This window comes from Wasmannia auropunctata, unplaced genomic scaffold (assembly GCF_000956235.1).
Source record: "Wasmannia auropunctata unplaced genomic scaffold, wasmannia.A_1.0 LD334178.1, whole genome shotgun sequence".
Classification (NCBI taxonomy): domain Eukaryota; kingdom Metazoa; phylum Arthropoda; class Insecta; order Hymenoptera; family Formicidae; genus Wasmannia; species Wasmannia auropunctata.
This window is the reverse complement of record NW_012028712.1, coordinates 28,059-37,970: the sequence shown is the minus strand read 5'-3', so window position 1 is coordinate 37,970 and position 9,912 is coordinate 28,059. Positions and strand designations below refer to the sequence as shown.

The following is a 9,912-nucleotide window of genomic DNA, read 5'->3' as shown; positions in this document are numbered from 1 at the left end:
TGCTCTTCCGATCTATATTTTAAAAAACCCTTACGTACTTCTCTAGTCTTTAATATGTAGATAATAAAAATTTTTTGTGTTTTCAAGATCAAACCGCGTGTCTGGAATCCTGTTGAATCACCGATTTGAAAAAACAGAAAGTCACTATTTTGTACATAAAAAATAAAAATTTTGTTTTTAGTTTCTTATATATGTAAAATGTCCTCTAAGCAGCTTTTAAGTAAAGTCACCTATTTACCCAAAAAAATTCCAAATTTAGGTATTATTTTGTCTCAAGGATGGTGTGATCTCTTAATAAAAAAAACAATCGCACTTCCTTTACCCTACACACCATACATATGTATATACAAAATTATTATTTTTTATTTCAGATAAATATAACGCCTTTGGATAATGTGTCATCATTAGGAAAACTTGTACCAACTAACGCTACTATTTTATCAAGAAGCAACAATTTATCACAGACAAACTGGCCACCTCTGTACGCACCTTACGTTGATGCAGAGTTAAATGGTGCGCATCAAACATTATCACACGCAAGTCAAAATAATGACAAACATGTACAAAATGATTATAAATCAAATACAGATGTAGGTCATAATTTAGAAGACGTTTCTATGTCTTTCTTATCGTCGTCCCTAAAGTGAGTAATTCAAAATTTTTATAATTATTTTATTCGTGATAATTTTGCTACTTTTCGCACAGATTTAATTTTGATTGACGTATGTTATAGGCAAAAATTAACTGAATTAGACGAGATCACGCAACGTCTGCAGTCACGTCTACGCGATGTCACAAGCACAGCTTTTGAAGATGAATTTGACAATGATTTTGACGTAATTGAGCCGAACGTTGACAATGAAAATACTAACGATAGAAACATTGAGATTGCACATTATCCACAATCCGCAGTTTCTGAATGTTCTGACAATGAGACATCACAAATGTCGAAGCAATATGAGATACCGAACGATCAAAACATCATAAGTAACGAGAAGCAAACCTCTTCCGTAAGCAATTGCAATCTGCATTTTGAATCAACGTCCAACAAAAGTAAGGCTGTAAGTTCCGAAGCGACCGACACTGGATATTGTTCAAGCTCTAATATACGTTTGAGTCAACATCCTGATTATTATCACAATCAGTATCAAAATAGATCGACGTTTAATTATTTATCGGACAATAATACGGAATATCCCGTGCGAGGTACCAAAACACATATAAATCATCTGCTCGATAAGCTCTCTTTGGACCTGCCGCCCAAATCGTCCGCAGAAACGGCCGTACCGATAAGAAAAAACATTCTAGAGTTATTCGCGAGTTTACGAGACCGAGAGCATAGAAGTAACTCACAAGACAAGAACAAAAACGGTCGTAACGTTAACACCTGCACGGTGCTCACTCAGACTGATGAGGAGCAACTTGCGCACTCTTACACAAATTTCATCACCTCTAAAACGACCGTTGAGGAAAGCATTTCCGTCGAATCGCCTCCTAATAGAATATCGACGGTGATACGCGAAGAACTGGTCGCAGAGGAAAATAACGACAGCACGAATTGTGACGAATTGACGACTTATTTGATAACTTCTAACGTACGTCACATGGATCTGGATAATATATTTAATCCGCTTTTGTATCAGCATTTGATACCAGATTTGCAAGTTGCAGCTGCCGTATCGCCGGAAGGAGAAGCCGTGGAGCAACTAGATAATCGATACACGAGAAGCTTTGACATAGCAGTGCACAACAGTAATATCAATTTTTTGAGAGAGAACAATATTCTACTTCAAAATGATGCGCAATCGAAAGATAGGACGATTATTTTAGAGTGTGATAAGAAAAAGGAATTTTTCGGCTTGACATCTTCGGACGTGTCGGAAAATGTCGACAGTAGTATTGATATGACCGTCATCTATAAATCTAGCGAGAATGATTTAACGTCAGATAATAACACGGAATCGACCGCTGTTGTGTCATTCGACAAGTCGTCGTTACAGCAAGTCAGGGTTGAAGCGAAGGATTATTCCGCGTCTGAATTATCTGTTCCTGGAGTGTCGAGACAAGCGCCCGAGGGTGGAAATCCCGTGGAAGAAGTCAAGACGTCGGTAGTAGCAAATTGGCAAAATGATACCCAAGATATATCAGCAGACAGCTAAATACTCTTGAATATTTACGAGATTTGTAATAAATTAGATTAGGATTAAAAAGAACTATATATATTTATAAGTACATTGTTTTTATGATATGGCACAGGTTTTTTTACAATTATACCAAGCTGGTGAAAATTCTGAGCGAAAATGAATATTAATGTTATTATTAAAAATAATTTAATCAGTTTTTCATTGAAAAAATTTTATATTTTCCGTTTGAGAACTTTATATTTAATGTAATGAACATTTTAACTATTTGAAACTAAAATATATTTAAATAAACTGGTGCTTATTTTAATTAATATATTAATATTTAAAGTTTATTTATTATAAAATGTATACTTTTTTCATTGAAGAAAATATAATCTCATTCCGAACTAACTCGAAATTCTGTTGACTGATAACCGTGTATACGTAATAATATATATGTAAGATAAATATTGATGTGTCGGGAATTTTATTATTCCGGATATTTAACGAAACTACTATATATATTATTTGAAATATTTACTATACATATATAATGTACGCATATTTTTATATAATCTTTGTATATATAGTGCCTAAATATAAAATTTACAAAAATGCAATGTATAAATATTATGAATAAAATAAAATCAATCTGTATAACAATTTTTTTCATGTAAAGGAGAATGGCAGGGGAATAGTATTGAATAAAAAAATCATGTATTTAAAATTGAAAAATTATATATTATGGAATCTGTTTTAATCTTTCAAGTAAGCTGAGAGATATGTTTCTCTTCTTGTCCATTGTTTGATTGCAGCGGGAGGCATCAGCCATATCTTTGCATTCGTGCCTTCATGAATGTGAATATTTGAGCATGTTCTTATTTTCTGAAATCATATAATTAATCATTTCTATTTTTCTGTCTACATATATATGTAACATATATTACATATAATATTCAGATACTTAAAATGTCAAGATATTTTGCAAAGTATCTATTTTGTCAACAAAGTGCTAGCAAAAATGTAACAATAAGACAGCTGATTGATTGTAAAAACTGAGCAAAACCTACCATTTTATAATGATTTAAATGGCGATGTATCGCTTAAATGGTAAATTCTATTGTCAGTTTCTGCTGACAATAATTAGCGATCATTGTTTTTTATTGTTATATTTTTGTTATAATATTCTAAATTGAATTTGCTAGTAGAATAACTTTACTAGTAGAATAACTAAGTAGAATATAACTTTGCAAAATGAAATTATATCTTGCGATAAAACAGCGTGAACGAGCCGCTTAATCTGAGTATAGTTGACATCAATTTGCCGCAATATATTTTCGAATTTGCTGACAAATTGTTAGAAATTTTTTATTATTTTGTGTGGACACACACGCGCGCGCGCGCGCACACGCACATGTTCAGAGAAAGAGAGAAAGAAGGGGAGCAATTAAATAACTATAAATAACTAATATAATATTTAAAAAAGCTTACACGAAATAATTCAAGTTTCTTCTTTTTAAATTTCGTTTGTTCTTGAAATTCTCTTGTCATGCAACTTTTACATAAGAAGATTTTATTATTTAAATGCCAGTAATCTTCAGTTGGTGTTTTGCCGCACATCTTGCAAATATTTGTGTTGCGATTGCAACACTTGAAATCGACACCGAGTTGCATTTTAACTTTACCACCAAAACTATGTTCAAACGTAATACCTTTTATCTGATCCTTAAGAACATTGTATGTTCCGGGCCTAAAGCGATTGATATTATATCTTTACTTTTCGTGAAATATTTCGCTATTATATATATAATACGCAAAACACTTTAAAGTATAACCCTGGATTTTTGTTAATATCGAAGATTCTTCTCTTGCTGGTGGACATGAACGGATATTTCTGCGCTTTAATGTGCTCAGGAACAGCAGAAACATAATCGGATGATGTATAATCTTTTGTGTAAGCGACAGGTTGGGCAAATCGTGCAAGACCGCTGTAACCCCTTTTGCTAATACTATAACAGCACGGCTATATATCGACAGAAGTCATGTAGGCGAACGTAACTTAAATTTATGCACTTAAAACTATAATATTAAAATGATAATCTGATATAAAAGTAATTTGTATACCCTGGTTTTAATGGCGTTGAAAGATTTCAAAACGTCGTAAGAACCGGGTCCTATGTTGGAATAATCTTCCGCGGTATAGTACCTCATGAAGGAACTCATACCTTTCCGAGAAGTATCGCGCGACTGTCCGGAACCAAAGCATATTTTTTGCGGTTCCGACTTTTGTATTACATATTCGAAATCTGTATCAATCGAGATTAGCCGCATGATCCACTCGATTTTATAACTTTCGAAAGCTTATACGTATGTACCTATATAAGTGCGTACATACAATTTTGTCCCGAAAGATTTACGTTGTTTATCTATCAACTATCTATAGCCCCTATAGGCCTATTCAATATAAAGGGTATCTATGCGATAAATTATATATATATTTTACTATGGTAACGTTTAACATATACAGGATGTCTTATTTTAAACGTGCAGTCCAATCTAATATCTCAAAAACTGATTCTGACAGGCAAAAAATATTTCTGACAAAAGTGATGTAATTTAGACAAATAATTACGATAAAATAAAATTTTGAAAAAGTCAATTTTTCACATGAAATTTTTTTTTTAATGAAATGATGGATTGTTGTCATATAATTCAGAAATAACACGTTACTTTTGCAACGTCGTTACGTTAAAATTAATTTTTTCTGAATGAGTATGAGTAACAATGTTACATTTTCTTGTTTGTAACAGTAGTATGTAACGCATTAGTTACAGTTTTTGGACAACGGTAATGAATATATATAATCGTTACTTTTATCGTTATTTTATATATTTAATATGCAGACTGAGTTAATTGAAAAGTAACACGTTACTTGTAACGCCTCCAGATGGCACAGAGCTGAGTTAAAAAAAATAATTCATTCGTATATTCAATCGTATGTCATCAATTCTGAGTTTATTTTTAAGTGCAAAAAGAATTCTTTTTCAGAATTTTTAGAAAAAGAATTATTCTTTTTGCATCTAAAAATGAACTCAGAATTGATGACATACGATTGAATATACGAATATAATTCTTTTTTTGAATTATTGATGACATGTATACATGACTGATTGCAAGTTCTTTTTGAACTTTTTGTATTTGAGACTGTTACCGTTTTTGTTACTTTTTTCCAATAATGATTGTTGTTTTTTTCTATCTGTAACGGTAATATTAACGTCGTTACATTTTTACAGTACGCTAACGAATTTGTTGTTACTAATTAATTTATTTTATCTTTTTACTTTCTTATTTTATAATATATTTTTAATTAATTTTTTTTAAATTATTTTGTATACAATTTGTTAGGCTACATTCCGGTAGTCACTATCAGTATTGAAAATCTATATATTTACATTACATGTATATCATAGATTTTTAGTACTACAGTAAATATTGGAATGCACTTTTAATAACGATATTAAATGTTTAATAAACAATTATAAATAAATTTCATCTAATTTTTCTATAACAATAAGTAATACAAAGAAATACAATTGCTTTATATACAGACTAGTTTAAAGATGAGTTTCATTTGTTTTAATATTTATTATTACATTTAATGATAAATCATATTAAATAATAAAAATTTAAAATCTAATTAAACTTATTTTAGTATTACGAATATAATGATATTCATTTATTTTAAAACGTGCTTGCACATTCCATACATATATTATTACAGGGTTGGGAAAATATACGTTAACTTAAAAAAATAAATAATGCGTTATTACATTTCAAGTAACAGCTAGTATATAATGATAATGCGTAATTTTTTAAAAATCAATAACGATAGCGATAACGAGTTACTTTTTACAAAAAATAACGGTAACGATAACGTGTTGCTTGTTTTAAGATAACGTACGTTTTCCCAACTCTATATGTCGATAATATATGTGTGGAATGTGCAAGCATGTTGAGTTTTAAAAGAGTGTTGTTTGATCATATTCAATTAACCACAACCATATATTGTGCTTAATTCTTTTCCTTTATTTTGTGTCTCCCTTTTTTTCTGGAATTTCTTATATTATAATATTCTTACCAACAATTAAAAGTCAAGCTAAGTAAAAGAGACAGAAGGGAATTAAAAGAGACGAACAAAATAAAAAGTTGTAATAAATTTGTTTTAATATAAGCGATAAAAAAATATGACGTTTCTACTTCAGTCTTCATCAGCTGATAAATTTAATATAATTGAGAAGGTATTGAAATTAAATCATAAATTCCAATTAAGTAATTAATAAAAAATAAACAGAAACATTATAAAAAAAAAAACAGAAAGGTAATATCAAACTATATACATATGTGACACAATTTTCTTGAAGTTCAAAATATGTATAACAAAAATTGAAGTTGATCACCAAATTAAAATAACATATATAAATTCGTCGTTCAGTGGCGAGAAAGTATTGAGTGCGAATGAAAATGAAAGTTTAAAAAATATTGTTGTGTAACCAAAAAACTGTTCGATGTAACAACGGTCTGTAACAGATACAATAAAAAAAAACTTTAAAGTTAATTGTTAAACACTAAAAATTTGTTAGCCAGCTCAAGGTATAAAAAGCTTACATTCAAATAAAAAAGAAAGAAAAATGTGTCAAATATTTGTGATAGCCTTTCACTAATACTTTTGTCACTTAATAGAAATTGCAACATTACAGGAATTTTTTCTTTGGAAATTTTTTTTGTCCTTTATAGATTTCGGTTAAAAACGTATTTTTAAATAATGGTAGAATTCTGCTTCTTAAATCTCGTCTGATTTTTGTCTAAAATTTTTATATAAATACAATATATATAGATAATATAAGAATAAACTGTTATATTATAATGTAACATACATAATTAAGAAACCTTAATTGCAGATTCATATTCATATTTCTAAAATAATTCATATTATGACGATTGTTATCGTTTATATCATGAACATTGTTGTCATCACAATGAATAATCACGTACATTTTAATTCTCTAGAAAAATAATTTAATTATTTATAAAGATAATTTACTAAATAAGTAATGTTTCTTATAAAAAACTTACCCATGAAAAACATTGGCATAGGTAATATTATTCTTTATTATATTTATAGTTTATTGTTTGACAATATTTTCATTATTTTGTTCAAATTAAACATTTTCACAATCATTTACTATATTTATAGCTGATGAATATTGTAAAAAATGTATCTCATTTTCTTGCATAAAAGTCAAGATATTTTTATTATTTATAATAAAAATTATTTGTTTATTTGAAGATTCTTGTGAATATCATTTTATTTTCCTGTATACAATTAAGTACATTTAAAGCCATTCAGAAATCTATGAAAAAAGAACTTGTAACTTATACATTTTATAAAATTATTATAAGAATTATTAGTCTAATTGTTGTTAAACTATAACTGAAATTGAAAAAAGATTTAATCATAATGCTGTAAAAAATATAATAAAAAATAAATATAATTTGTTAAATATTTTTTTGAGAAAAAAATTGTCTAAATTAACTTTCTAAATTACCGCATTGTTTTTTTATTTTTAACCACATATTAAATAATCCATGATTTCTTATGTCACTGACGGTAATATTATTAAAAGCAGCATTTTGAAAATCTCGTAATACTTTCTTGCTCAATTGTTCTTCAAACATCTCAAGAAATTTTTTATATTCATCTTCTTTCTGATTAGCACAATGTTCAGCTGATTCGATACATTCGTCCGTAGACTCATATAATTTCATTCGTTTATTCTTATTTAAAATGCTATAATTAACAGCATCTGAACAAAAAGGTAGCAGTCCACAAGTTCTAAATCCTTTTTTCACAATTTCAGTTAAGTTTATATTTTCAATTGCTTTTTCAAGAAGTTGTGCAAAATCTTCTTTTTTCAAACGTGAAGCAGTGTGAATTTTCCATTGATCATTTTTAGATTTCCAAGATTGTTTCAATGAATTAAATACTGCATCCAGTGGCTGCAATATATGTGTTGCATTTGGAAAAAGAGAGATTAACTCTATTTTGTTCTCAAGACAGAATGTAAACAATGATGGTGTAATGTGTGGCGAATGGCTATTTATATAAAGTAATACTGGAAATTGAATAGCATTTTTTACAAGCCAAGGATGGAAAACGTTGGTTATATATTCACAGAAAGATTCACTGGTCATCCATCCTTTTTCTGTCGTTCCGACACTCCAATCTTGAGGAATTTTACTGATAACATTATCGGATGGCTTCTGATACCAGAACAAAATCATCGGAGGTGCCATAATTCCAGCGGCATTCATTGTGAGCAAGACAGTTAGACTCTCATTTTCATCCCTGTCTGCTATTTTATACATGGATTTGGAACCTTTTCTTACTAAAACATGATCTGTTTTTGGAGACAAAAAAAATGCACTTTCATCAAGACTAAATACTCGAGAAGGCTCAATATCAATAAGCTCTTTTTGCTCTAAGAAAGTTTTGAGTTCATTATTAAACCATTCACGTAATTTTTCCTCTGTTACATCAGCACGATATTTTGATAGATTCTGGGCCATTTTTGTTGCAAGTTCTGGATGTCGTAGACAAAAACCATTGTACCAACTTCGTCCTGGTCTATTATTTGTGAAAGGATTTTTCTTATTTAATTTGATTATATATTCTTGCACACAGTCCAAAAGTTGATCTTTTTTCACTGGAAATCCTCGATTATAACAAAAGAAAATCCATCGTTTTATAAAATTTTCTTCTTCTTCGGATAAAATAGAGGGCGGTCCAGGTTTGCCATTCAGAGAAGATATATTATTAAACTTAGAATGTAAAGTACTTTTTGGAATATTAAATTGCTGTGATGTAGATGCCAATGCTGTTTTGGTATTTATTATTTTGATCCTTTGATCTATATTCTGCATGTAATTTCTTAATCTTTTCTCTTTCGGCATTTTGAAACTAATTCTAGAAAAAATTAGAATAAACATAATTATATCTTACTGAAAAAATTATTTAATTAAGAAAATAACTATGTATAGGTTAGGAATACATTATATTTTCTATAAATATAAAGAAATAATAAGTTGCGCATCGAAACCATTTTTTCTAATAAATAAATTTTATTAAAATTGTATTAGATAATAATTTAATAAATATAAATATAATAATACTTACGGCTCATTTACAATTTTTCAACAATTTTTTCTCTTATCACGCGTTCAGCATGCACGTCAAATCGAAGTGATATGATATGTGTGAAAGTATTGGTCGTATCGCACGTCGCAAACGTGATCCAATCCAAAACTGTGCTCCGTTTCGCACATGATGTGCATGATGTATTATTTTATCCTTGTTTAACATTCAGTGAACAATAAGGATAAAAAATATATTATGCGCATTATACGTGAAACGGAATACATCACATATATGTGTTTGTATATATATATGAGGCATTCTCTGTTAAGCCGTAATCACACTAGCAGTTGAGACACAGTATAACCACAATATAACCAGTAGGTCCACTCAGTGAAAAATTGAGTCTTCGCGCAGGTATCACAGTATAACCAGTAGGTCCACTTCGTGTCGGCACCTTTGATCTCCTTTTCCGGATCACGTGAGCATCCATCATGTTAAATCCAGGACCGAATTGAGAAAAGTGCCTCACAAGTAATAAAACAGATAAGTAATATGGATTCGATACAGTAAATCAATAAATTCAATGTGTGAATA

General features: G+C 29.4%; 3 protein-coding genes and 1 long non-coding RNA gene across 5 annotated transcripts; 1 reads left to right on the top strand and 3 right to left on the bottom strand.

Moving 5' to 3' along the window:
* Positions 1-371: 371 nt before the first annotated feature.
* On the top strand, positions 372-2,238 carry LOC105459609 (the record flags this gene model as incomplete). The annotated part of the gene is made up of 2 exons (XM_011705778.1): positions 372-643; positions 734-2,238. Coding segments are annotated over 2 exons (1,698 nt in total), but the record flags the coding sequence as incomplete, so codon positions are not given.
* A 605-nt stretch (positions 2,239-2,843) lies between these two features.
* Positions 2,844-5,067, bottom strand: LOC105459608. Its single transcript, XM_011705777.1, has 4 exons — positions 4,248-5,067; positions 3,959-4,146; positions 3,615-3,873; positions 2,844-3,008 (listed from the first exon to the last, which is right to left on the bottom strand). The coding sequence occupies exons 1-4, from the start codon at positions 4,452-4,454 to the stop codon at positions 2,880-2,882; spliced, it is 783 nt and encodes a 260-aa protein (XP_011704079.1). The 5' UTR covers positions 4,455-5,067; the 3' UTR covers positions 2,844-2,879.
* A 1,469-nt stretch (positions 5,068-6,536) lies between these two features.
* Positions 6,537-7,351, bottom strand: LOC105459607. 2 transcript variants are annotated; one of them, XR_975702.1, is made up of 3 exons: positions 7,058-7,351; positions 6,789-6,985; positions 6,537-6,701 (listed from the first exon to the last, which is right to left on the bottom strand). It is a non-coding gene; the product is annotated as an uncharacterized LOC105459607 (long non-coding RNA). The 2 variants fall into 2 exon arrangements; XR_975701.1 differs by lacking the exon at positions 6,537-6,701 and having other exon boundaries at positions 6,842-6,985; positions 7,058-7,186; positions 7,257-7,351.
* Positions 7,352-7,471: 120 nt separating this feature from the next.
* Positions 7,472-9,744, bottom strand: LOC105459605. Its single transcript, XM_011705776.1, has 2 exons — positions 9,358-9,744; positions 7,472-9,147 (listed from the first exon to the last, which is right to left on the bottom strand). The coding sequence occupies exon 2, from the start codon at positions 9,132-9,134 to the stop codon at positions 7,713-7,715; it is 1,422 nt and encodes a 473-aa protein (XP_011704078.1). The 5' UTR covers positions 9,135-9,147; positions 9,358-9,744; the 3' UTR covers positions 7,472-7,712.
* Between the last annotated feature and the right edge of the window lie 168 nt (positions 9,745-9,912).